This window comes from Fistularia commersonii, chromosome 21, assembly GCF_037954325.1.
Source record: "Fistularia commersonii isolate RoL2024-O1a breed Wild chromosome 21, RoL_Fcom_v1.0, whole genome shotgun sequence".
In the NCBI taxonomy this organism is placed as follows: Eukaryota; Metazoa; Chordata; class Actinopteri; order Syngnathiformes; family Fistulariidae; genus Fistularia; species Fistularia commersonii.
The window spans coordinates 2,194,681-2,222,642 of record NC_141304.1 but is presented as its reverse complement, the minus strand read 5'-3'; the positions used below and the strand labels follow the sequence as shown (position 1 = coordinate 2,222,642).

Sequence of the window (27,962 nt, the reverse complement as noted above, 5' to 3'; positions counted from 1 at the left end):
GGAAGCACCGTAAACAAACGGCCTTTTCCGTCACCTGCAGCGAGTGTGTCCTCTGTGTGTGTGTGTGTGTGTTTGTGTGTGTGTGTGTGTGTGAGAGAGAGAGAGAGTGTGTGGGTGTGTGTGTGTGCGCGCGTCAGGAGGTTACGTGAACGTCCCTATCCGTCTTGTTGGCGCTTTCGGCTCCAGAGGAGGAGGTTCCGGCTGGACGGAGCTCGCTAGATCCCCCCTCAGCCCCTTCCCCTCTGGGCAACCATGTCCGACCTGATCCTGGTGCTCCTGATCGTGGCCCTGCTGCTCCTCCTGGCCGTGAGCGTGGGCGCCTTCGTGATCTTCTCGGGGCTCCTGAGCGACGTGGTGATCAAGACGGGGCCCCCGCCCGTGGGCGCCGTCACCATCGCCTACAAGTTCAAGGAGGGACCGTACAAGGACTGCGGCGCCGCCTACACGGAGAGCTGCAGCATCGGGCCCAAGCAGAGCTCCATCGGGGTCTTCTACGATGACCCCAAACAGGTGAGGGACCCCCCCCCCCCACTCTCACCCACTCCCACCCGTGTCTGCAGCTGCACCTGACCGCATGACTCAACCTGTACTTTGCTTCCTGATAAGATGATTACACTCGTTTTGAGGTTGTGTGTGTGTGTAGGGGTGTCAAAGGTCACCCTGACCCCCCCACCCCAGCCCCCTTCCTAGTGGACACACACACACACACACACACACAAACCTTGAACCCTCCCCTCCAGGCGTGTTAATCCAATAAACCCTAATTAACAGCCGCCTCTTTTATATTGGAAATCCCCCTTTTTTATTAAAAATAAAGATAAAAAGTAAGCCTTCTCTGTGGTCATGTGACCTGCAGGGAGACAGAATGTGAGTAAATGCCCTCCCCAAGGGTTAAAGTAAAAAAGGCGGCCCTTTCAAGGAAGTGAGTCAGCTGTTCGATGCCACGTTGCACTGTTGACACCCCCCCCATTTCTGTCTCCGGGGATGACACACACACACACACACACACACGTTCATCCCCACACTCCGCTCTTCCTCACGAGTTGTTTTCCGTCAACATGACGCGGCGGCCGCCTGTCGGACGGCAAAGTTTGTCAAGGCAGGCTTTTTTCCGAAGAGAAGGAGTTTCAGACGTCTTCATTTCCTGGAAGGGGGGCGTGGGTGTGTGTGGGCTGTGTGTGTGTGTGTGTGTGTGTGTGTGTGTGTGTGTGTGTGTGTGGGTCACCTGGACGTGGCGTTCAAGGGGGAAGCAGGATGTTACCACCTTTGACCCCTGTTGCATGCAAATTAAAGTTTCGTGAAATGATGGGTTCTGGGCCCGTCGTTTTTAAAAGTTCTGCCATCGTGTCAGGGGCCGAGAAGAGGGGGAGGAAGGTCTGAAATGTTTTAGAGAGAAGAAGAAGTACTTTTCCGAGGAGAGCTCTGATTGGATGAACAAGTCGCACCTAGACACCTGCTCGGCCAGTCGCAAAACACACACACACACCGAAACTGTTAAGGTTGTTGTTGCGGCCACGTCAGCGCTGTCCCTCCTCTGTGTGCGTGTGTGTGTGCCTTTTAGTGCGCACGTGTGTTTGTGTTTGTGTGTGTGTGTGTGTGTGTGTGTGTGTGTGTGTGTGTGTGTGTGTGTGTGTGTGTGTGTGTGTTACCCGCTCAGACTGCCAGCTTCTCACCGACGGCCACCAGATGGCAGCGCCTGAGTTTGTTAAGGAGGAAAAGAGGTGTGTGTGTGTGTGTGTGTGTGTGTGTGTGTGTGTGTGTGTGTGTGTGTGTGTGTGTGTGTGTGTGTGTGTGTGTGTGAGCAGGGCGGCCTCCACTGATTGCAAGGAGTGGAGGGATGAAGAGGTGAAGGGGTGAGACCAGGTTTGTAATTACTTTATCATGATAGTAATTACTTTATCATGATAGTAATTACTTTATCATGATAGTAATTACTGCATCATGATAGTAATTACTGTATCATGTAAGTAATTACTGTATCATGTATGTAATTACTTTATCATAATAGTAATTACTGTATCATGATAGTAATTACTGCATCATGACAGTTATCTTCTATAAAATTACTAACATGATGCAGTAATTACTATCGTGATACAGTAATTACATACATGATAATAATTTCTGCATCGTGTAAACAATTACTTTAGAATAATAGTAATTACTGTATCAAGTTAGTAATCACAGTAACAAAGACAATAATCAAAAACAATAACGTTGATTTTTTAAATGAAAGAGGTAAATATACTAATAACAGAGTGTGCGTGTGTGTGTGTGTACGTGCGTTTCAGATCCACGCGCCGTGTAGTCGTGAATCATCTCCCCGCTCGCTGACACTCGGCGTGGCGCCGGAGGCGGGGCTTATCACTGGCGGTAATTACCCAGGGCAGGACTCCCAGGAGGCCTGGGGAGGGCGGAGCCAGGAAGAGCGTGAAGAAAAAAATACCCTCTGATTTATTGAAACTCAATTTTTATATATATATATATATATTTTTTTTTTTAAAATCCCCCCCACCTGCTTGATGTGTGTGTGTTTAAAAGAAGGGGGCGGGGCTTATTTATTACCTTCCCAAATAAGAGCACCAGATTCAAACTCAGGTCCGCTCTGATTGGGCGCCTATTTCACCCAATAACAAATACCTTCACCTTTAGGCCTGAAACCTTGGCTCCGCCCCCTGCCAGCGTGCGCCCGCCGTGAGGCGTTCAGGAAAGTCACGGAAATGGGATTTTTTTTTTTTTTTTTTTTTTTTTTTTTAAGCCCCGCATTAATGACGATGTCAGTAAAAGGGCTGGTGTGGAGATGAAGGGAGTGAATCCGCATTACTTTGTCAGCTAATAAAGAATTACCTCGTTCGGCCGCGGCTTTTTATTGTCGCAGGGCCCCCATCCATCAAAAGCAGAAAAATAAGGCGGGGGCTGTAGCCTCGAGCGAAGAATTGCTTTAGAAACGCCCCCACCGTCTTCTCCACCCTGGAGACCCGGCTTAAGGATATTCAGGTGGAGACAGGAAGCGGCTATTAGCGGCGGGGGGGTGGAGGGGTGGCGGTTTCCCCTCGTCCGTTTTAATGAGCTACGCCCGGCGGCAGGAAGTAGGAAGACGGAAACGCCGGGTCCTCGCTCAACGCCGAAACAAAACTGCACCGCCATACAGGATTCCCCACCTTTTGTGATGCTTTGAGGAGCATCTTTAGGGAGCGGCGTTCTTCTCCTCCCTAATTGCAGTCTCTTGGGTGTGTGTGTGTGTGTGTGTGTGTGTTTGAGTGATTTGTTATCTGGCGGAAATGAGATGCGGCCCCGTTCCAGCTCCCGCCGCTGCATCTGACCCCCGAGTGATGGCCGGGATCCCGGAATGGCGGCATTAGCGGCTAACGTGCTTCGACGCTATCGGCGCTGATGGCGAGATGGCGAAATGGCGGTGGTGGTGGTGGTGGGGGGGGGGGGTCGCTATTTCTGGATGCTAATTGTCCACCATGTTGGCGCAGAGTGCCGCATGCTAACATGCAGAATACGCTAGCATGCTAAGCTAAACCACAGGCGATCCAAAAAATTTCCAAAGGAAAACAAATTAAGCTAAGTGGCGCACGGGTCACTTGACCGACGGGCTCGCCGGTGTCTGATTGGACGTCCAGTCCAGTCGTACTAGCATGCGAGCTAGCACAGCAGCGGCTCAGACGCCAGTCCCCCGGCATCCTGGCTCCGTTTGCGCGACATTCGTAGGATGGCGAGGGTGCGAAGAAACCGATTAGCATAATCACACTGACATGAGGCCAAGGCGTCGCTCAAATTCAGTGTGTGTGTGTGTGTTTGCGCACGTGTGTGTGTGTGCGTGTGCGTGCGTTTGTGAATTTTACGTAACGGCCAACTTGCTTCCAACTAGCTAACAAGAAATACCCCCCCCTTTATCCGCGCTAAAAATACGTGGTGTAAAAAGCATCAGTGTTTGGCGGTGAATCAGCCCGCGGTCTGGGCTGCCGTCGTCGTGGGCGACGGGCAGAACGGCACATTACATCACAACAAGTCCCTCTTTTCTTCTCTTGGTCTTGAAGATGACGAGCAGCCGCTCATTCTGGGAAAAGCCCACCATCTTGCATCCGTCCATCTGTTCGGACGCGTTTATAGATGTGTATATATGTGCGTATTAGCTAGTTTAGTGCTTCGAGCGCGCACGTTATTGCCTTTTTTTTTTTTTTTTTGTCAAGCGTTAGCAAAAACCTTCCGGCGGCGTCCCACGTGTGACCCCGCCTCCCGCCGTCGGTCCGGAACGTGGGAACCGAGATGGAAAAAGAGCGGGTTGTGTCATCGAGAAGTGCTAATTAAACCGAGATGCCAGGGACAGGAAGTGGAGTGTTGCTGGTTCCCATCTGTGCTCGTCCCGCCGCTCCTCCCGCCCTCGCCAGCCGCCCACAGGCAGCAGAAACCAGCAGGGGGGTCTTGAAGGACCAGAGCTTTTCTTTTTTTGACCTCCGCTAACTTCAGATAGCATGTAGCTCCACCCCGCGTTAGCTTAGTAGCAGCTAGCACCCGTCTTGCATGGTAAATAGAAAGCTATCTGAACATAAGCATCACTTCGGAAAGGTGACGTTGGATTTGACACACACACACACACACACACACACACACACACACACACACACACACACGGGGTGCAGACGTGACCTACATGCCCCCCCCACCCCTCATCCGTCGTGACACATTTTCTCCCCCTGGTCCTGTGACGCGTCAGGTTACGCTAAAGAGCAACGTCACAACGTCTCCGAAGGTTTAAGTCAAGGTGTGTGTGTGTGTGTGTGTGTGTGTGTGAGATGTCCAGCTTTGTGCTGATGGTGTGTGTATGTCCTCCACTGTCCTCCGTCACCCGTGGTTCCGAATGATTTCATTCAGTCAGTTTCGGCCTTTTCAAAATAAAAGCCTAATGTTTGTTTTTTCCACCAGACGGCGCCGGAGAAGTGTCGCTACGCGGTGGGTAGCGTCCTGGCAGAGGGCGAGGAGCGGCCGGACGAGGAGCTGCAGCGACTCTACGAGAAGTTCGGTTTCCGGGTGTTTTCGCTGCCGGCGGTCAGCCACGCCGTGACCACCAGCTTCCCCTGCACCACGCCGCTGTCCTACGTCCTGGGGCCGTACCGGGTCTACCCCCGACTCGCCGCCTACATTGAGGTAAAGTGACACGCCCGGACGCGATGCTAACCGACGCCGCGCGTCACGACTTCTGTGTCACCTCGCCGCGTGTCACGGTTGATCCCGTTTGAGCGTCCGAACCTCGAACGCGTCGTGAGGACTCCATATTTCCTACCGGCACGTAAACAAGCCACGGAAAGGAAACATAAGTGAAGCACGTAGCTTGCACCGGTTAGCATCCAGTGTTAGCATCATTTAGCGCCGTTGACATGAAGTATCCTGCACCTGGAGGAAAGGGGTGGAGTCTAAACGAGGCGACTGACAGGTGGGAAAGGCGCTGGAGTGACGTTCCACGGCGCTAAAGTTTAGCGCAGAGACGCTGTTTTTTTATTTTCCTCGTCCGCCGCGGAGCAGAAGCACCTGTCTCAGCTCATCAGCTGATCCCTCGCGCCGTGACGGGTCATTATGGTGGGGGGGTGGCAGAGGAGCACGGCTAATAACATGCTAAGGCCCGGTTTGAGCCGCCGAGCAGTGAGTGCACTATGCAAAAACTCGCTATAGTGCGGCTAATGAATAATGGACGGCGGTTCAGACGGGCGGTGTGAACGTGCGCGGAGCGTGAGCGTATAAGGTTTGCATGATTTATTCAGCGGCCGCGGGAAACGGGGAAAGCAGGCCGGAGCGGGGGTTAGCAAACGGCACTCCCGCTAGACGGCGGCGGACATGGCGGGGAAGCTTCGTGTGAGGCATCTCTTATTTTTAGCACAATTAGCATCGGCGTAGCTGTGAGGCTGTTATCAGCGCCGCCTTAGCGGGGGTGCGTCGCCACGGAAATGAAACAAATAAAAGGTGAAGCGTGTATCTTAGCGCAGTTAGCGGTTCCTGAACTTACGTATTGTCACTTTAAATTGCATCGTTTCCCCGCCACACGCTGGTTTTGCTAAGTTTCCGCACCGCGTGTGCTTTCAATTAATCAGGGACGCCGTGTAGCCGTTAGCTCGTGGTGGCGGGCGAAGCACGTCAGGAAAAGGTGGTAGCTTGAGGTCTGCGGTTGCAGGAGAAGAGAGGCTGTTTTTGGGGAGACGGGTTGAAGGACGGCGGTGGAGGAGGTGGCAGGGATGATCTCGGCGCTGGAGATTTAGATGCAATCGTTTAATTGCTCCTTAACTTTCCGAGGAGAAAATGTTTCTCCGCTTGGTCTTTTCTGCTCCGGGGCGCAGATTAGCGGAAACAAACAGGATTATCTTGATTAAGAACGTATCCGGGATTAGAGGGTATCCAGCATTAGAGGGTATCCTGGATTATAGGGTATCCTGGATTAGAGGGTATCCTGGATTAGAGAGTATCCAGGATTAGAGGATATCCTGGATTAGAGGGTATCCTGGATTAGAGGGTATCCTGGATTAGAGAGTATCCAGCATTAGAGGGTATCCTGGATTAGAGAGTATCCTGGATTAGAGGATATCCTGTAAGAGAGGGTATCCTGGATTAGAGAGTATCCAGGATTAGAGAGTATACAAGATAAGAGGGTATCCAGGATTAGAAGGTATCCTGGAAGACAGAGTATCTTGGATTAGAGGGTATCCAGGATTAGAGGGTATCCAGGATTAATAAGTATCTAGGATTACAGAGTATCTGGGATATGAGGGTGTTAAAGATTACATATAAGGATTAGAGCATCTAGGATTAGAAAATGTGAGGGATTAGATGGTATCTGTAATTGGAGAGTATCCAGAATTAGCGATTTTCCGAGATTGAACGGTATCTGGGATTAGAGAGTTTCCAGGATTAGAGAATCCTGGCTTAGAAATTTTATTGGATTAGCAGGTGTCGGGATTAGAGAGAATCTGGGATTAGACAGCGTATTGTATTAGCGTATCCAGTATCCGCAGAGTAATCGATTACTCTCCGTCATGCGTCGACGCAGCCTTTCCTGTGGCGACGGTGTCGCTCAGCGGCGTGAGACCCGAAGACGCCCCCTCCCCTCCCTGTTGGGCGGCGAGGGGGCGGAGCCTATCGAGGTCACACCCGCTGCGACCTTCGCCCCGAGCCTGCCGGCCTCCCCCTCTCTGGCGCTCTCGGGCGCGCGTGGGAGGGAGGCGGCGGCGGCGGCGGCGGCGGAGCGGTGAAAGGAGAGTCAATAAGTGCGGCGCGGGACCGGCGGCGTGCGCTCTTGCCGGGTGGATGTCTTTCTTTCTTTCATTAGAAGAGGCGGCGGCGGCGTCTAGCCTGTGGGTATTTGCTTAAAGATGCAGGCGGCGGCGAGGAGCAGAACCCGGCTGCCTCTATTATTAACGCCGCGGCGCTCAAGCCCCGCCGCAGCTCCTCATTGGTCCAAAAGTCTCCTTTAACCCCCTCTGAAAAAAAAAAAAACAAAAAAAAACGGCGTTGCTGGGATCAGGTGTCGCCGGCGTGCAGCCCGTCTGCAGCGAGGAAACACCGGCGCCGCTCGCGTCTATTTTTAGACTCCCGGACACACACTCTGGACCAAACCGGGGGGGGGGGGGGGGTCAACCAGCCGCCATGATTGCAGATAAGCGAGGAACATGGCGGCCTGCATATGTAACCGATATGTTTAAGAGGCTGTACTTGGTGTGTGTGTGTGTGTGTGTGTGTGTGTAGTGTATCCTTCTGACAGCGCCTGTTAGAATTCATTTACACCTTTCTGATGTCGAGTCTCTGGGCGCCGCCGCCGCCGCCGCCGCCGCCGCCGCCGCCGCCGCCGCCGCCGCCTTCTTTCCCTCCCCTGTCCCACTCAGCTCAATGATAGTTGCCATGGTAACACTAGCTATCACCTCCCTCGATGCATCCGTGTTTTGTTTTGGCCAGGTAAGCGGGAAACTGAGTTTTTACCGACTTTTCAGAAGACGCCGCCTCCGAAACGAATAGGAATAATCCGGATCAGGATCTCCGGACAGGTGGCGTCCTGACGGGGGGGGTCGTTGGGTCATCGCCCATCTGGACAGACGATCCCTCTCAGGAAGCACTTTACACACACACACACACACACACACTTAATCCTGTTTGGCGTTGGGGGCGGAGCATTGGGCTCCAAGGTCGGATATCTGACGGCGGTTTGATGGAAGTTCACGACGTTTACTGGGCACCGCCTCCGGAGATGAAGCGTGGCGAGCTGGCGTGACGCTAATCGTCAAGGAGCGAAGAAGAGCAGGTCCATCTGTTGTTAGTTTAGCAGTGGCATGCTAAGCTAACGTAGTGGCATTGTAAGCTAGCGTGACCCGCTAATTAAACCAATCACTAAACTTCCAAAGGTTTTGATTTTTTTAGATGGAAATGGTCTATGCTACTCAACGCCCAAGTCGCTAGTGTCTGATTGGATGCTAATTAGCTAACAAGCTCCCATCGGCGCCAGTCTTGACAGGCGGTGGGATAGCAGGATGCTAATCGTCCACCATGTTGGGGGCGGAGCAGGAGCTAAAACGCTCAGACCAGAAGTGAAGTTTGATGTTTGAAAATAGCATGCTAAGCTAACATGCACAAAACCACAGGTTTGTGTGTGTGTGTAGCCAGGAAGTGACACAAATCCTGTCATTTTCTCCCAATTAGATATCGTTAGCACAGCCATTGTGCTTTGTTAGCAAGCTAGCGCTCGGCCGATGCAAGTTTCAATCGATTTTACGATTCCATGCGGAACCGAAGCCGTCGGGGCGTTCCTTGGAGTTGGACCCGTTGGTGGAGAACCTCCCTCAGCATCCCCGCTCAGGAGCTGCATCAGTTATTGATTGATTATTGGTTTCTGGTGAACAATTAGCGCTCCTGGTTCTCTCCAGGCGGTATGCTTTATGGACAATAAACAAATGAATGAACAAACGTCTTTCAAGTCCTGGCCTCTGAGGCCCTCGGCGGTCCCCTAACGGCATATCTGACCTCCTGGTCTTGACGAGAACCTGATTGGACGCCACCTCCAAAACCGCCCCTCCAAACATGGCACCATTCCCTGTCTCCGGGGGGCTTTTTGCCCCCTGCGGCCTCAGTGGGTGAGCGGATATTAAACAGCTGGTAGATTACCGAAGGAAGACCTGCTCGGCGGAACATACGGCAGATAATCCCCAGCCCTCCGGCGACGGAGGCGTGCGGGGGGGGGGGGGGTCGGAGGTGGCGGCGAGGAGCGCGAAGTGTCACAGTCCATCAGCTGTTGACATTTTCTGAAAACCCATTACAGGGCTCTTGATTTCTGCAGATGTAGCGACGGTGCCGGTGTGTGTCTTAATGCGATTTTGCTGTGTTTGGTTCCCGTCCATTGGGTGCACAGTGGCCCCCCCTCCATCCGTGAGGTCGCCCCCCTCCCCACATTGCTGGAGCCGTGTTGAGCATACAGCTGTGAACTTCAGTACTTCTGCGCCCGCCATGTATGCTCTGGTACTTGTAAAAGGCCAACGGTACTCTTAACTGGTGATGTGCAGTGAGGGGAGGCAGGAGAGGCCGTGCCTCACTTGCCAATCTTGGAAAGATAAAAATAGTCCACTGCTGGACCGTATTGCTGTCTATTCAAATGTTTAAACACTTTTACTATAGGAACTATATTTCCAATTCGTCAACAACTGTATGGGGTTACTAGCTTCTTGCGCTGAGTGATCATAAAACGGCTGCCAAGAGCCACAAAGTGAGGCACGAAGTCCACCTGCCTCATGGTAGGGGGCGCTCGTGATTCTTCCTGCGACTCTTCTGCTCATTGGACGAACAAGCTTCTCTGCAGGGTTCATATGTTTGTGATGAAGTCAGTGCCTCACCAGCCGTGAACCCGCCCGCACGTCGCTGCGCTGCCCAGCAAAGCATTGATGCTGGTAGCCATCGCCATGGTAACAAAAAAAAAAAAAAAAAAGTTCTAGGACGGATTTACTCAAAGCGGAAGGTAGAAGGTTTACGGGGGTCGGGGTTGGAGGAGGAGGCTTGTTTGATATATTTCTAATAAAAGTCTGATCCGGATTCGGTCCCCCGGAACTTAATGAGTTCCGCGCTCCGGTTTGTCAGGACGCCTCGAATCCCTGGAGACAAAACAAAGAGTGGCCGCAATAAAGCAAGCGGGGATCACGGTACAGCCGTGGAGGGCGTCGGATCAGACGGGAACCGTCTTACGCTTATCTGATCGCCATTGTCGTGTGCGTCCGTCGAACGTCCATATATGGTAGGCGCTTCCTGCCCTTGTGGAGTTTTTAAAAGTCGTCTTGTCTCCAATGGATGACATTGGGGAACGCAAGATGGTTCGGGACGTCCCTGTATGACGTTCCGAGCCTTGTTTTGCCCGTCCAACGTGGAACCCGACGTTCTGGAGCTGCGCCTTCGTTTGTACCTTCTCGGGGAGCTCGCAGGGGCGAAGCGGCCAACGACATGAACGCAGAAGAAGAAGAAGATAGCATGGCGTCGGTACAAGAATTCCCCGTCCACATACCAGATTCTTTCTCTAAGACTATTCACCAGCTCTGACGCCGTCTTCCCAAATATTATTTGGAAGTAAACTCCGAACTCTAATGGATGTAGTGCTAGAAAATTATCAACCCTACCGTTTAGTCCTGATGTGATGGTCCCGCGTGAAGTTCTGGAAGGTGATCCTTCCTCCAGACGAGCCACGGCGGCGCCGGTTCGCGCTCGGCTGCCGTGAAGTCACGTATTTCAATCTCGGGATTAATCGACACGTTTCCCGAGGTGGGACTCGGGTGAACTCGTCTGGCCTGTCGACGAGCGAGAGGGCGTCGCCGTCGCCCTCCGGCGCTCCCGCCTCCCCCTTCCCTCCCGTCGTACCTGTCTGGCGAAGCCACTCGAGGCGCGCTCGGCGGATAATTGGTGTTGATTAAAAAGACAGCAGCTCGACATCACTCGTTTGCGCCCCCCAAACCTCCCCCTCATCGCTCTGCGCCGCTTGTCTGAACCAACAGTTGGCGAGGAGGTGGCGGCGGCGGCGGCGGCGGCGGCTTGGAGAAGCGGAAAGCAGATTAACTTGCAGGGTATGGATTCATGGAAACGGGGCTACATGCTGCAGATGTGTGTGTGTGTGTGAGGGTGTGTTCCATGTCGCCGCTTGTGCGAGGAAACACGCCGCTCGATTACATTAAGCCAGAAAATTGATTGTTAGCGTGTCATCGTCTCCGTAGGAAAGTGCCACTGATTGCGGAGGCGGACAAGCGAGTTGGCCCTTAATTTGATAGCTCGGCGGCTAATGCAATCTGTGTTACGGCGTGCGCTACAGATTGGGATTAATGCGCCGATTGGACGGGTCGGAGGGAAGTAAGCGGGCTGGAGAGTTCAAACCCGTCGGAGGAGGTAAACCAGCTCGCCGTGTCGGTTCGCGACAGACGATGTGACACCGGCGCCTCTCTGAGATGGTAGATTCCTGACTCTGTTAGCCCGTTAGCGAAAGGCGAAAAACAGCTAACGTTTTCAGCTGTCTTCGCCCAATGGCCCCTACCGTCCTTCCCAAAGTGTCGTTGAGAAGACACTCAACCCCTGACTGCTCCCCTGGCGTCGCTAAGAGCAGTAAGGAATGTCCGGCAAGGGATTAATAAAGTACAATAAAACCAAAATCTAACAAATCTAATGACCCGACGGAAGGCGGTGGACAGGAACGCCACATTAGCCTCGTATCCTGGGCGCTGACCGTCCTCGTGTCCACTGACCCGACTGGTGTGACCGTTTTGTTTGTGTGGGGGGGGAAGGCGTTTTCATCTAATGGCTGTGAAACCGCGGACTTCCGCGGCCGCCGAGGGCCCCGGGTCCTCAGGGGACGATAAACCCTACATTAACGGCTGCTGCGGTCGGCGAGATCGGCCCGATCGCGGCGTCACGATCGAAGCTCCGCGGGCGGGGAAACGTACAAGACAGCGGCTGCAAAGTAACAACTCGGCGCGGAAAGTAGAGTATTTCAATCCTCGCCGACCTCGGCGTCTTCAGTTCACATGGAGAAAAAGCGCTAATCATCGCTAAATGGCTAATGCACCCGGGGAGCCTTGGAAGTGCTCGAACTAGCGCTCGGCTAGTTTAGTCATCCCGCCGTGGGAGGAGTGAGGAAGAGGTGAGCGCTCTTCTTCCGAGGCGCAGATATGATACATGAACAGGCGGTACGTCGGCGGTCTTCAGCCGCCCCTCCCTCCTTCGGCAACTCGATCTGCGCTCACCTACCGCGGCTGCTTCCTCCCGTCTTGTTTGGATCCGAAGGAAGAGCAGATGTGACGTCAGAGGGCGCCGTTACGGCAGGTTTTTTTGATGTAGGACGCTCATGTTTCTAAATATTTAGCGCGACGGCAACGAATGCCAACTGAGTCACGCCCTTGTCATCCCTTCCCCCCCGTTGAAGTTACCCAAGTGAGACTTGCGCCGCGGGGCAGCTCGGTGACCCTCGCCCACCGGTCAGGCGAGTGATCGCATCCCCGCCATCTCAGCCATGAAAAGGATAGCGCACGTGCTATTTTGTTTTTCATTATTTCGTCCTTTAATTAGTCCCTTTACGTGGGGGTGAGATGGTCGGTCCGGAGCCGTCGCCCAAAGTACCCAACAGCGAGGAACCGGCGTTCGATCGAGATCCAGGCTAACTATATTAGCCCGAATCGTGTCCGGACGGGTCCCGGGAGAAAGTGGCGAGGTAATCCGCCGCCGGAACCGCACATCGGTGACTTGGCACTAACACGTGCTTTACCAAGTCCGGCCAAACGTTTTTTCTTCGCAGCCAATAAACCGGCTTGTTTCTGGAGTAAATGACCCCTCCGGGCGGTTCACTCCGCTTCAGTTGCTGCTCCGTATTTACGTCCGGGCCTTCGTAGCGAAACGAGACACCTGTTTCCAGTGAGCGGTGGAGCTGCCGGAGGGTAGCCTTGGGCGGTAAGAGGCGCCGGACGGGTGCGATTGATTGAAACGTAACTGAAAATCACCGCCGATTGATCTGTACGTCCCCCCCCCCCCCCCCCCCCCCCATGATGGATTCTCCAAAGCCTGGTAGAACCGGAACGGAACCCGAGATTGATCCCCGCGCCGCCCGACATTTGTTACGGTTTGGAACGAGGCCGCGTCAAGCCCGGCGTATTTTAGGAACGTGGACACGCGTGTTAATCAAGCCCGGACCGGACGGCTCGAAGACACGGTTCCCGGAGGCGCCGCGGCAACGGGAGGTTTAATTTAATGCGCCGCCTGTCCCGCCGCCCGGCGACGGCCATTCCTCACTCGGAAAAAAAAACCCCCTCAGACGAATCCATCCGCCTGACCTCGGGTCCCTCATGAATGTAGACCGAGCGCTCGCTCCCCTTGGCGAAAGGACCGGAGGGGAGACAACCGGCGGGGCGATTCAATTTATTAATGCCATTCCAGAAGCTGTCGCTCAGAGCGGCGCGGCGCGGCGCGGCGTGAAACGCCATCAAATTCTTCATGGCGCTGAGCAGCTTGCGGGAGGGGTTGGCAGGAGGTGATGGGAGGCAGCCGAGCACGGCGAGGTAGCGTCCAAAGAGCTCATTTCGCCACTGGCTACTCGCTGTCGCTTACCCGCCCCTCGCGGCGGGACGACCGGAAAGCGCGGCGGCTAAAAAAAATTTTTGCTAAATTAGCAAGCGGCTAAATTATGAACGGATGAATTTGAAAACGGAGTTTGTCGAACACCCCCGCCCGCTGAAGCGTCGCCACCGAAACCTTGATTCTCCCCCGCCGTGGCGTGCAAATGGCCACGTGCGCTACATTTTTTTTTTTTTTTTTTTTTTTTTTTTTCCGCGGCAATGCGGCGAAGTAATAAGGCTGAAAAGGAAAATAACACATTCACCCGCCCGGGCAGCGCGCCGCATCCTGTCTGCGAATCAGCCGCTGCGCTGCGCTAAGCGTGTTTCCCGAGCGAGCTAACGAGCCTGAAACTTCTGAAAGCGGTCCCTTGGATATATGTGTGTGTGTGTGTGTGTGTGTGTGCACGTGCGTGGGAGTGTCGCTTTGCTTTTGCACGCGCCCGCTAATTGGACTGAGCGTTCTATAAATAGCTTCTCCCCCCGTCATTCCTCCCGACGGTTCGCTCGCCAAACGTCAACGCGCAGGTACGCCGTCGCTCGCCGCGCCTCGCCGCCGCCGTCGGTTCTGATTGGGCGGAGGCGATCCACCCTCCCCGCCTTCCCGGGTTCCTGCGCCGCCATCCTGTCACCTCCAAGAACATACCAATCTCACTCCGCTTCCATTCATCGGCCTCTTGTCAGCGCCGCCTTATTGTTTTCCATTTTTTTCACCCAATTGAAGGGAAACTTCTTCATATCGCCGTTAGAATTAAGATAAATAGTTCCACCGGAGTCGTTGGGAGAACGTGGGGTTCGAAATTTGTGTTCTTTGTACGATTTTCCGACGTGTGAACGGTCGCACGTCTCTATATAACGTGAATGTTGTGCAGCAGAATTGGTTTACGATTTTAACCAAAATATTCATAAACCCGATCAATGATTCCTTCCCCAGCACCAATAATAAGAGAAGATAAACTTTATTGATCCCCATACTTTGTCACAGCAGTGTAACAGTTATAATGTCAAAAAAAAAAGGAAATAAATATGAACATATAAATAAAAAAGGTAGAAGACAGGATATAGCAAGACCAAAAAATTAATTTAAAAAATCCACAAATTAATAGACAGCAGAGAAATAATAACCATAATAACAATAATAATAAATAATAATTAATTAATGTTTTTTTTTTTTAATTTCAAAAATAAAAAAGAATATTATAATGATTATAATGATGATGATGATAATAATATTTATGTGGTTCGATATAACATGTGAGTGAGAGGGTGAAGTAGTTTTCCCACTTGGGGATCAATTAAATATTTTGATTCTGATTCTGATGGTTGCATTTCTCTATATGATGTTGATCGAGAGAGTGAATGGTGGCTTATGAATTTAATTTGTTTTTGACTTTTGCAAAATGAAATGTTTGCAAACCCAATTCATGTTTCCCACTGAAATCAATGTAAATCTCATTGACTTTTTTTTCCCCAGCACCAAAAATAATAATCATAAAAATACATATATACAATAGATACAATAATTTAAAAAAATTACAAATTTAATTCCGTGACTGCGTTTGCAAACTGAAATGCCAAGTCAAGGAATCCCGTTGAAATACAGAAAGGAATTGATAATCTTAATTATTGCTTATGATCTTTCCCTCACTAAATCAGCAAAAGTAAAACCTTCCCGCATGTGAGATCCTCGCTAATGCTAATGCTAATACTAATGCTATCTCAAGCTCACTCTCTTTCATTCATCCAAGCTAACAATAACTTTCCCTGCCTTTAGCCACATCACCCATGTTTAGCACATCTTTGTCCTTCAGGATGGTACAGATCTGTAACACCAACACTAACGCTAATGCTAACGCTAACGCTAACGTGTAGCTATTATTTCCTTCTTCAGAACCGCTGTAATTCTTAACTTCTTCTTAACACAGCTATCACTAGTACTTTTAGCTTCAGGGGGACGTAATAAGGGGCTAGCTTACTGAAAAAGTAAAGTTGTAACAAGAGAACACAATAATGTAACAACGCGTAGTCGCACACGCGACTGCTGCTACGCTACAAAAGCATAACACGGAAAGTTCGTTTGTGTGCGTGCGTTCGTGCGCCGAGGCTCGTTGGCGGCTCGATTTAAAATTCGATCAAAAAATGTGCCGGGTCTGAGGCTGGAAGGTCCAGAGGTTCCTCTGCCCTGACTTACATAAGCTAAGCTCCTGGAACAACAACAACAACAACCAGCACCTTGAATCATCTCTCGGATGTTCTCTGGACGGTTTATCAAGTCACTGGCATTTTCACGTCTGTCACAAATCCGATTAACACCACGGAGCTGATGTGGAGGTGGAGGCGGAGGAGGAGGAGGAGAAGGAGGAGGAGAAGGTCTTTATCTTTCTTTCTTTTTGCACCAAAAGACTCAGAGGTGAAGCCATTAGCCGGGAGCGCGGCGTCCCTGTTAGCATGTTGGATACATGACAGGTCATTTGATGTTTTAACGTCAACGCTCGAGATGGGGAGCTGCTCCTACATAGTTCACGTGTGTGTGTGTGTGTGTGTATACGTGCACGTGTGTGTGTGTGTGTGTGTGTGTGTTAGATAGGAATTAATTTCTCCCGCGCTGTTTTTTCCTAGCCAAGTTCGCAGCCACCATTTATTCTCGTCTTTTGCGAAAAACGACACCACAACAGACGCCCACGGCTTCCTTTGCTGTCATGTGACACGGCGCGCGCACGTGTGTGTGTGTGTGTGTGTGTGTGTGTGTGTGTGTGTGTGTGCGTGCGTGAAGAGTAATGATAAAATGTTTTCATCCATAGAAAATAAGGCCGCTGAGTCTCTTTCTTTCCCGGCAGCTTGGAAGAACGCAGCATACCTGTGTGTGTGTGTGTGTGTGTGTGTGTGTGTGTGTGTGTGTGTGCGTGTGTGTGTGTGTGTGAGACGTTGCCCTCCACGTTCTCTTCTTTGGAACTGAGCCCACAACCGATCGATGAATGACCGTGAGGGTTCCTGGTTCTCCAACCTGGGTTCTCTTTGGGTTCTCCATGTTTTCTTGCTTGGGTTCCTTCAAGGTTCTCCTGTTTTGGTTCTCCTCATTGTCTCCATAGTCTTGCTCCATGTTCTCCTGCTGCAGGTCTCCATGTTTTTGGGGTTCATCGGGTTCATCGGCGACACTAAGTCGTCCGTTCGTGTGAACGAGATCGTGGATGGTCGGACGTTAGCCTTTTGATTGACAGCAGAAGCCCCACCCCTCGCCCCGGCGTCAGCCGTGATTGGCCCGTCACCGCCGCCACCCTGAGGGAAGCACCAATGGCTGATGAATGAATGACTATATCTCCACACAGAAAAAGAAGCATACCATGATTTATTCATGTGTTTTTTCTCAAGTGGCGGCAAAGACGTGGCGCGACGCCGGCCTTCTGACAGCAGGGGGCGTTCCTCCAGGGCGTTCCTCCAGGAACCATCTGGTCCTCAAGGCGTGGGGGTTGGAAATGGTCGGTAAACCGCAAACAAGATGGCGGTTAAACAGCTGACAGGCGTATATTTAGATAAAGTGCGGTATCAGTGGCGGCGCTTCTTCCTCTTCGCTCTTTGGAGAGAGAACTCCCATGCTTCAAAAGGCATTAGGCAACACCCCCTTCCACCCCCCTCCAGCCCCTCCACGTCTTCTGCAATCCCTCCGATTATCAAAGTATCCGGTCTCCATGGAAAAGAACCTCTTTGGCAGAGGCAGTTGCCCTGGCAACGGGCTCAATTAAGTCGGTTGCCCACGACCCAAGAAGAGGAAGAAGAAGGGGAAGACAAAGCCGCGGAGCCGAAAGTTGGCAGACGGCTGACGTACCTGTCGGCGCCCGTCAGGGAACCGTAACCAAGATTGCACGTGGGCGGGGGGGATGACAAAAAAAGGGGTTCTAGATTTGAGTTGCCCCCCGGCAGCCGGCCCCGGAGAGCTCCCTCCGACTGATGACTCCGATCTGAGTTTGGGATTTCCGGAAAAAGAAGAAAGAGACTCTTCTACGAGTGTCCTTTGGCAGGGAGGTAGGCTGTCAAAGGGGCGGAGCCTCCGCAGAAACCTGGGTCTCCTGAACCCGCCCATGACAGGAGGTGAAAGGAGTGCGTTCACCTTGCGGGGTCACCTGAGGTCGGGCCTTGGGGGGTTCTTGTTTGGGTCAGACCGAGCCTCCTTAGGGTCAGACTCCGCCCCTTTTAGGTCAGACCCTTTCCTAGGGTATGACCCTCTCCTTTAGGGTCCAACCTGCCCCTTTAAGTTCAGACCCCACCTCTTTAGGTTCAGACTCTGGCCCTTTAGGACCAGACTCGTACCTTTAGGGCCAGACACGATCCATTTGGGTATGAACCACTCCTTTAGGATCAAACCCAGTACCCAAAACTCTTAGGCTGAGACCTGCTGATTAAGGGTCTGACCCGGTCCTTAAGGGAAAGACCCACTCCTTTGGGGTCAAAATCCAACCCTTTTGGTTCGGACCCCACCCTCTTAGGGTGACACCTGCTCTTTCAAGGTCAAACCTGATTCTTTAGGGTAATACCCGTGCCTTTAGGGTCAGACCCTGTCCTCTTAGGGTTAGACCTGACCCTTTAAGGTCAGACACCGTCCTTTTAGGGCAAGATCTGCCTCCGTAGTCTCAAACCCTGCCTTCATGGGGGTCAGGCCACATGCTTTGGCGTAGGACCAATCCCTGTCGGATCAGTCCTCATCTCTTTAGATTCAGACGCTGCCCTCTTAGGGTAAAGCCTGCCCCTTTAGGGTCAAATCCCTAGCCTTTAGGTTCAGACCTGCCCCCTTAGGGTCAAACCCTGCCCTCTTTGGGGTCAGCCCAAGTGCTTTAGCATAGGACCCACCCCTTTTGGGTCCATCCTCTTCTCTTTAGGCTCAGACCCTGCCCTCTTTGGGTTGAACCTGATCCCTTAAGGTTCAGACCTGCCCCTTTAGGGTCAAACCCCGCCCTCTTTGGGGTCAGATCCAATGCTTCAGTGAAGGACTCCTGGGCCCCTTAGGGTCAGACTCCCCTTCATCCCAGGTCACATGAACCAACTTCTGAGTTTACAAGTCTTGTCCGAGGTGGGCCGACCCAGGATCAGGACTCGGGACCGAGCCTCGAGACCGGGTCCTGGGCCAGAAGACATTTCTAAATAGTGGTTCTGACTAGCCCCCCCTTTGTCCCTCTGGTCCCCAGCGGCTGGACTGACGCTGCAGATTCGCACAGGAAGTGCTCGAATCTGCATCTGTTCCAGGAGAAACAGCAAGCTGTCTTTTCTTTCCCTTCCCTTCCCTTCCCTTCCCTTCCTATCTCCTGACCCCATTCTAGCAGTTTCCGAAACGCCTGCTTACGTTGACGTTTTATTTAAAACTGGGTCGCCCCAAGGTTCGCCCCGAAAAACCTGCAACCCCCACGGGGTGCGTTAGAGTCGCCTGGCGTTCCACGGAGACCTGGGCGGCGGTGGCGGCGGCGGCGCCAGAGGGAAAGCGCCGCCGCCGCCGTCCACGCCCCCCAGGTAGGAGGAAGAAATAGGACCTGACAGGCCGCGACATTTTTCCCTTTTTTTTTTTTTTTTTACCTAACGTGAAAGTGTATCCCTGCATTTGATTTCACTTGAGCTGGCCTGCCAAGGCTGATCGCTTCACACACACACACACACACACACACACACACACACACAGCACGCGTGCGACAGCTCAGGCCTGTTCCGTCAGCCGAAAAGCGCGTTATCGATCCACCGCGTCACAAATCTGGCGACTGAATAATGCATCTTCTTTGAGACACACACACACACACACACACACACACACTAGAAGGACCTTCTGGAGACTTGGGAGGAAACATCTGCAACCAGGAAATACCTTTGTAGGAGTTATTCTTCCCAGAGTGTTGTCTTCTGAGATGTTCCTCCTGGAAACACGGTCATCAGCGGGCGCAGCAGGGAGCTGCTGATTGCACCAATCAAGCGCGCCGAACGTCAGGCTAATAGACGGCTGCTCGCCGCTTAAACACCGTTCTTGGCCTTCAGAGGAGGTCTGAGGAGCTTCACCCACCACCACCTCCAGCTCCAGAACCTCCCAGCCCTCCCAGCTGGTGGCCATCATCTTCTTAAACCTCCTCCTCAGGGCTGGTTTCTCCCTGCAAACAGAACATTGCAGCGGGTCATGTGACCCTGTTGGCCCCGCCCACAAATCTCGTTTTCGTTTCTTTCGTTCCATCTTCAGTCCAAAAACAGCAGGTCCATTGAAGACCTCCATGTGTCTCTAAATGTCACCCCGTGATTGACAGGCGATCTGTTCCCAGCGTGAGCTGTGATTGGCTCCCCGATCCCAAAGGGCGGGGCCTCTCGCGGTGTCCAACTCCCACCCTTTATGCTGTTAGCCCGCCGGGTTAGCATCTCAATTTATCCAGAATCAATCGCCGTTCACGTCGCCGCGACCTTCGCCCGCTTCCCCCCCGGTTTAATCGCCGGCGCTAAATCGCCGCCGCTTTTCCTCCCAAGCCGCCATTTCCAAGCTAATTTGAGGCTAATGTGGAGGAAGTCCACTCCCCAGATGATGAAGAAGGGAAAATAAAAAAGTGTGTTTTTCCCCCGACTCGCCGGATCAATGGCGGGGGGCCTCCGGGGGGGGACGGCGGCGACTGCTGACAGGGTCGCTGTACTTGTAGCTCATCAAGTATCTGCTTATCGATCGCGGCGGTGGAGATGGAGGAGGAGGAGGGGCTGCAGCAGAACCTTCACACCGAAGCTTCTTCAGCGAAACACGAACTCCTCAGATCTGCCGCGACTTTTTGCTCCCGCGCTCGTCTTTGAGCGCAATCGGGGCGGCGGGAGAGGCCCGGTGGGCAGGATAAGTGTGTGTGTGTGCAAGTGTGTGTGTGTGTTACCGATGGGGACAGTCTGAATTGGACACCTCGGCAAAGCTGTGAAGTAGTGTTTTGTCTCTTTCCATATTCAGAGGTGTGTGTGTGTGTGTGTGTGTGTGTGTGGGCACGGGCAGGCGAGGAAAAAGAGGGGAGCACTCCAGGGATTTGTCACCAATTGTCACCCCGAAACCCGCCCGGCTTCTGTATTAATTTTCCTCCTCCTGCGCCCGGGGACCCCGGTGAGAAGTGATCTAACTAAAAATAGAGATGTGTGTGTGTGTGTGTGTGTGTGTTTGTGTGTGCAGACGCCTCGTTCGGCAAGTAACCTGGCGATGAAGCGGCCGCGTCCCTGAGTTCCTCCTCCATCTTGTCGGCTCGCCTCCTTGTTATTCACCAGCCGCTCGTCCTCGGCCCGGAGGCGGAGGCGTTCCTGCGCTCCTTCTTAGAACCGGCGTGTCGACGGCTTCCTTCCTTCCTTCCTTCCTTCCTTCCTTCCTTCCTTTCCCTCGTCCTCCTCCTCTTCTTTTTGTTTTTCTTCCTTATGAGTCCGGATGCAGAGTGGCGTTTTTCAATTTTCCGCCCGCGGGGGATCGGCCTCGGGCGTGGACGCGGACCTGATGATTATTATTAAAAAATTAAAAGAATAAGAACAACTTTATTTATCCCGAAGGAAATTGTTGTGCCAGAGTTTCAAGTAAAACATAACAATAATAAATAATAGTAGGAAATTGTATAAACAGTAAACAAAAAAGGAGGGGGAATAAGAAATACAAATAAAACTATAAAGTGTCAAAGTCGAAGCTATAAAGTGATTTAAGTCCTCGCACCGAAGAAATATGGCTGCTAAAAAGGTGACATCATTGAAGAAATCAATTTGACCCAAAGAGTGACCTTTGACCCCACTCATACCCAACTGCTAGCTTACTGTCCGGAATCGCCCCCGAATAACCGTTTGACCAAATCAAATATGGCCGACAAACAAACAACAAACCAAGCTAACGTTAACAAACAGTTCAAAAACGTTTTTTCTTTCGCTGGTCAGCGTCTGTCACACCACCTGTCAACCAATCCTGGAGCTCCTCACCGGTTGTTAGCGGTTCACGTTTTGCCAAAATGAACGAATGGATGATTGACAGCTGACTCGTCCGGCTTAAACCCCGCCTCTTAGCAACAACGACAGCCGTGATTGGCTGCAGCCCATCCAGGGAGCAAGATAAGCTACAAACACTGTTTACGTTGCAGTTGTGCGGCGGCCATCTTTAATATCTCGCAGTCAAACACAAACACTCACACACACACACACACACACACACACACACACTTCCCACTTCCTGTCCGACGTGTTTCCCGCGCAGCCTCGCAGGGAACGGGTCGGCGGCGATGGAATGATAGAAGTCGCCGCCATTGCTACAATTACAACCTCGCTGCTCCCGCGGGGCGGCGGCGTAATAACATTTGTATCGATCCACGGAGGAAATTATCGGCGGCGTCTTCCCCGAGGGGGGGAAGAGGGTCAACGGCGAAGGTTGGAGGAGGTTCAAGTTCCACGAAGGTGCGGAAGGTTCCATCTGAGGGAGCGCGGGGGTGCGGCTCGAACCAATAAGACTGAAAATAGGATATTTAAGTGCAAACAAACCACTGGAGGAGGACAGTTTTCAGTGAACACGTGGCTCCGCGTGTGTGTGTGTGTGTGTGTGTGTGTGTGTGTGTGTGTGTGTGTCTCCAGCGAGACGCCCAGGAGGAATGGCTGACCTCTCGGTCTCCTCCTCCTCCTCCTCTTTCGTCCTCACGGTGTGTTTTAATCCCGCTGCCTGCCGGCAGGTTAAGTGGATGTGTGCGGACGCCGCGGCGAGGGGGGGCCAGGGGTTAGACGGCGACCAATCGGAGTGTGAGGGCGGCGACGGGGATCAGAAAAGGGCGCGGCGGCGGCGAAATGGACCGCCACGCTGTCCTGTAATTAAAGCATAGAGGCCGGGAGCGGGTTCTGATGATGAGGAGGTTTAATCTCCTCCTCCTCTTCGCTGAATTCATTTCCCCGCTGAGAGGAAATATGAGCTTCTGGTCACGAACGCCAGACCTGCCGCGCCGTCGCCCGTCATTATCGTCTCCATCGTGTCCGTCAGGCGGCGTCCGGACGGAGTCCCGCCCCGCCGCTCCCCCGCCGCCGCTCGTACATCACGGGCCTGCCGTGGAAATGTCACGCAGACGATAGCAGCGTCGGGCGAGGCGGGGGGGCGCGGCCTCACGGCGCCCACATGGGAATCTGGAGGAATCGATACCTGGATCTGCAGGAGTCAGAGGTTAATGGTGGACGCGTCGCCTCGATGGCATCAACAGCTCGTAGAGGTTATACTGCCGGAGGAAACACTCCATCCAACCCTCAGCCAATCACCTACCGCCGTCTAACCTTCAGCCAATCATTGTCCTCCAACTAACCCTCAGCAAATCAACTGCTTCCATCTAACCCTGGGACAATCATTTGCTTCCAATCGACCCTCAGCCAATCATTTGTCTCCAGCACCAGCCCTCAGCCAATCACCTACCGCCATCTAACCTTCAACCAATCACCTGCCTCCATTCAACCCTCCGCCAGTCACCCCCATCCATCTAACCTTCGGCAAATCATTTGCCTCCAACCAGTCCTCAGCCAATCACCTGCCTCCATCTAACCCTCAGCCAATCGTTTGCCTCCAACCGACCCTCAGCCAATCGTCTGCCTCCATCTAACCCTCAGCCAATCATTTGCCTCCAACCGACCCTCAGCCAATCGTCTGCCTCCATCTAACCCTCAGCCAATCACTTACCTCCATCTAACCCTCAGCCAATCATTTGCCTCCAACCAACCCTCAGCCAATCACATGCCTCCATCTAACCCTCAGCCAATCATTTGCCTCCAACCGACCCTCATCCAATCATTTGCCTCCAACCGACCCTCAGCCAATCGTCTCCCTCCATCCAACCCTCAGCCAATCACTTACCTCCATCCAACCCTCAACCAATCAGGGCCCTCATATGACCGTCATCGTATGAGTGAAACGTATGAGTTGATCCTGTGAAGACGGTTTGTTTCCCCCGGAGGTCGTCTCCACGGCAACCGTGAGCACGCTAGCGCTCCAGAAGTTAGCGTCGCGTTCAGACCCGTGTGTCGGCACGCAGCGCTCACATGTATGTGTGTGTGTGTGTGTGTGTGTGTGTGTGTGTGTGCGAGTTGCAGGTCTGTCGCCTCTGTCTGCTCGTTATCGAAGCGAGGTTCGAGGAGATGCTCGCTCATTTGCATCGGAAACCCCCTGAGGCCGGAGGCCCCTCCCCCCCCTTTACTCCCCCTTTACTCCCCCTTTACTCCCCCTTTACTCCCCCTTTACTCCCCCTTTCCTCCCAGCCGCCTCCAGCAGCCAGGTGATTCATACCAACTCCTCCGGTTCCTTTTCTGCAGAGGAGCAGATTAAAACCCATCAATCAAGCACTGAACCCCCCCCGCCATCCGACCCCCGACCCCGGAGGACAGGTGACCGCCGGGACGCGCTGGCAGCCATGGCAACGGCGAGGATTGGCTTTAAAAGAGAAAAGAAACAAGAGATTTATGAGATTCGGGGTAGAGGATCATGGACCAATATGGCGGCGGCGGCGGCGGCGAGGAGCAGGGGCGGGTGGATCTGACCGTCCCACGTGACTGGGAGCGTGCACGGACAGATCCCACCCGGAGGATCGGGGGGGGGATTTTAGCTTTTCCACCGTTGTCGTGGGACCTGTCAATCAACCGCCCCGTCCTCCTCCATCATGGGACCCGAGCTAACTATGCTAAAGCTAATGACCCCGTCACGCACAGCTGTCCAGATGTGGAGGCGGCCATGAAACTTTTATGGGACATAAGGGACTGCGTGCATATATAATATTTATGTGTGTGTGTGTGTCACGTGTCTCAATTTGATTGACAGCTGACCTCTCCGAGGGTTAAACCCCGCCCTCTCACCCCAGCGGCAGCTGTGATTGGCTCTTAAATCAAAACAAACATGGAGGAACCTTTCTTCTTTGAGCAGGGTTGTTCTAAGTTTGATGTATTTTTAATGAAAAAGCATCACCTTCACACACAACACACACACACACACACACACACACACACACACACACACGTGCGCTGTGATGCGAGTATCCCGCCGTGTCCTCGCCGCCGACAGGAGCGGAAGCTGTGCGCCTTCCCCACCATCGAGATCTGCGGCGCCGGCGTCATCAACTACATGGTCCCGCTGTCGCGGCAGACGGACTTCTTCGTGCCGGAGCTTCGGGAGGAGCCGAAGCCGGAGGCCAAGGAGGACGACTCGGACGAGGACAGGGGGACGGACATCACGGGTAAGGCTCCGCCCCCAAACCTGTCAATCATCCCCCACGTCGGCGGCGTCCGATTCCAAGATGGCCGATTTCACTTTTTCTGTTTTATCTTTTTTTAAAAAATCCGCCTCAACTCAACGCAGCCGGTCGGAAGTCACGACGGGGCGGAGCCGGGCGGGGTCGCCGCGCACGGCGGTGAGCGCTTGCCGAGAAAACGGCGGCGAACGGCGGGGGAGGGTGTATTTTTTGATGTGATTTGACGGCGTGGCGACCCCTTCGCCGCCTCCCCCGATCAGCCGACGCCCTAATTGTTCCGTCAGCGCCGTCCCGGACTCCTTCCTTTCGGTCGGCGGACCTTCACGCCGGCGGCGCCATCGACCCAACGCGGCAGGAAATCAATGGCGGGAAGAAATAACGCGGGGCTGACGGGGCGGCGGCGGCGGCAGATTTACATCCGACCCGGTAAACAAGAGGTCAGAGGCGCTCGGAAGGAGGGCGGCGACGCCTGGACTCGCCTGGACCCGTGTGTTTGGATATATGGAGGCGCTGAGGCGGAACACACACACACACACACACACACACACACACACACACACACACACACGCACGCACGGAGGCCGAGCCTCTTCGCGTCTTTAAATGGGTTTCGGCTCCGTCGCTTCGGCGTTTGTCCTTTTGGAAGGAGGGAGGGAGAGGGAACAAAAGCGTTTGCTGCTCCAGAAGGTCTGGAGAAGGTCAGAGGAGCATCTCTGAGCCCCACTTCCTGGTTGCTATGGCGATGGACAGGAGGTTAGACAGGGATCTCCATGGGATCTTCTCCAAGGTGGAGAAGATGGAGGTGAGCAGCCGTGATGGGAGGCGTCCCGGAGATGTTGTAGAGATAAAGTCGCACTGAGATGTTTGGAGATCAGGGTTGAAAGTTAGCTTAGGTTAGCTTAGGTTAGCTTAGGTTAGCTCGGGGCACCGACGCTCGTTTGTCAAACGGTCCTTAAACGCACCGCCGGCGTCTTTTTAACCATTCGCTCCGACGCCTCCGGCCTCAACCAACCCTATCTGTCCAATCAGCTGCTTCCAAAAAAAAAAAAAAAGAAAAGAAAAAAAAAGAAAAGAAAAGAGGGCGACTTCTTTGTTTCCTTCTTTGTTTCTGAGGGTTTGAAGAACCGACGATCGTTCTGGACCGACGATCCCAACGGGCCCAATTTAGCGACTCGTTTAGGCAAATGTCGTCCAAAAGACCCGCAGCTGCCTTCAGCATCCCTGTCTTTGAGGCAGGTGGTGTGTGTGTGTGTGTGTGTGTGTGTGTGTGTGTGTGTGTGTGTGTGTGTGTGTGTTGCCGTCCACCCAATGACTCCAAATTGACCAATTATTTCCTGTAGAATCCCCTGTACGCTGGAATGAGTCTCTCTGGAAATGCATGTTTTTTGTCTTTACCTGTGTGTATGTGTGTGTGTGTGTGTGTGTGTGTGTGTGTGTGTGTCATGGATAGCCTAATAAGGGTCGGTCCTCTGCGACCAGGACAGATCCAGATCTGCCCGGAGGTGATAATTAAAATCGCAGAGACGCTTCTTGATTCTAAAATATGAATATGAACCCCCCCCCCCCCCCCACACACACACACACACACACACACAATTGTTGGCAGGTGACACGAACCGGCGTTGAGGCAAATTCGAGATCCACCCGATTATCCCCCAAAAAAATCAGGTCAAAGGCCTGAGAGGTCAAAGGTCGATCATGTCAGGCTAGGTGGCTCCCGTCGCTCGAAGCCAAACTCAAGGCCCGCGGGCCAAATGTGGCCCGCAACGTCATTTTCTGTGGCCCGACGAGAAATTAAAAACCAAATAACGATGGCGACAACGTGTTCACAAAACATCCAAAAACAAAGCTAACTTTGTAAGGGAGATACAAGTTTGACACCTCTGAGCTAAGCTAACCGTCGTGAGCTCGGCCGGCGCCGTGAACTCCCGACGAACTCCCGGCTCACGACCGGAAGCTATCTGTGCCCCCCCCAAGCCGCCACGGTGTGACCAAACAATTTCGGAGCGACGAAGCTGATACGGGTTTGTCAGATAAGAGGGTAGATAGCGTTGCCGCGGGCGTTAGCGCCTTTGTTTTCGCGCGGGAAAACAAAGTCTAGCGGGTTCTCCGACCGCCTTAGCGAGGGCGAGCTAGCCCGGTCGCACCTGTGTGAAATGTGATCTACCCGCGTGCTAGCGTGCTAACCGCTAACCCGTGATTATCCCGCCGCAGGCGCCGACTCCCACAGCGACGTCAGCTCGGTGAGCGGCGGCGTGCCGTGGGACAGCCGGGAGACGTCCCTGGCCGCCTCCACCGCCGCCTCCCTGGCCTCCTCCCTGCCGCTGAGGGACGTGATGGACGCCGGCGAGGACGCCGGACGCCGCGACCAGAGCGACAGAGGCTCCGGCGGCTCGGTGGGCAGCGGCTCGTCCTTCGAGGAGCTGGACATGGACCAGGAGGAGGAGCAGCAGGAGGACGGAGGGGTGGCGGAGGAGGAGAAGGAGGAGGGAGGGGACGGGGAAAGAGATGGCGCCCAAACGGCGGCTAAAACGGGCGAGCGTTTGGGCGACGAAGAGGAGTGAGGACGGCGAGGGGTTCAAGAGGACGCCGTCGTCTCCAGACGTACCAAACGCTTATGTTTTTATCTGTAATCTCATCGGACGAAAACCCGCCCCCGGCCCCCAGAGCGTGCACGGCGTGCAGGAAACGTCCTCCCGCTCTGATCCACCAAGGACGTCTTCAGCGCTTCCGGTTTCTAGAATGTCGGATTTTTTTTTTTTTTTTTTTTTTTTCTCCCCCCCCCCCCCGATCTCGTCTTGTACCCCGAAAAAAAAAACAAACCCTTGTATGAATGTACCGTCGTACAAAAGTCATGTGACCAGTATTTGTTGTGCGTTTTCAGAAATAAACATTGAGAAGTAAATCTGTGTTCCTCCGCTAAGGGGTTGTCGCCGTGGCAACCGTGGCTCCTAACAAACAATTTAAGACGTTCAGGTTCTCGGACCCCCTCCGTCGGGTCGGAGCTGAAGCGACCTTTTCGCCATCTCCTTTTGGATCGTACCAACTCCCCCCCTGAGGAGGAGGGGGGGACGCTTCGGGAACCGCCGCCGCCATTTCAGGCAAGAACTTTCATCGTATTTAAAAAAAAAAAAAAGAATTTGCGTCA

General features: G+C 53.3%; 1 protein-coding gene across 1 annotated transcript; it reads left to right on the top strand.

Moving 5' to 3' along the window:
• The first annotated feature begins 9 nt into the window (after positions 1 to 9).
• tex264a (testis expressed 264, ER-phagy receptor a) lies at positions 10 to 27,719 on the top strand. The gene is made up of 4 exons (XM_086168514.1): positions 10 to 510; positions 4,933 to 5,154; positions 24,628 to 24,799; positions 27,029 to 27,719. The coding sequence occupies exons 1-4, from the start codon at positions 253 to 255 to the stop codon at positions 27,376 to 27,378; spliced, it is 1,002 nt and encodes a 333-aa protein (XP_086024640.1). The 5' UTR covers positions 10 to 252; the 3' UTR covers positions 27,379 to 27,719.
• The last annotated feature ends 243 nt before the right edge of the window (positions 27,720 to 27,962 follow it).

Excerpts from the sequence above, each read along its gene's own strand:
- tex264a (XM_086168514.1), top strand. The coding sequence starts at position 253 with ATGTCCGACCTGATCCTGGTGCTCCTGATCGTGGCCCTGCTGCTCCTC. Across the intron at positions 511-4,932 it reads TCTACGATGACCCCAAACAG|ACGGCGCCGGAGAAGTGTCG; the intron begins GTGAGGGACCCC and ends TTTTTCCACCAG. Across the intron at positions 5,155-24,627 it reads GACTCGCCGCCTACATTGAG|GAGCGGAAGCTGTGCGCCTT; the intron begins GTAAAGTGACAC and ends CGCCGCCGACAG.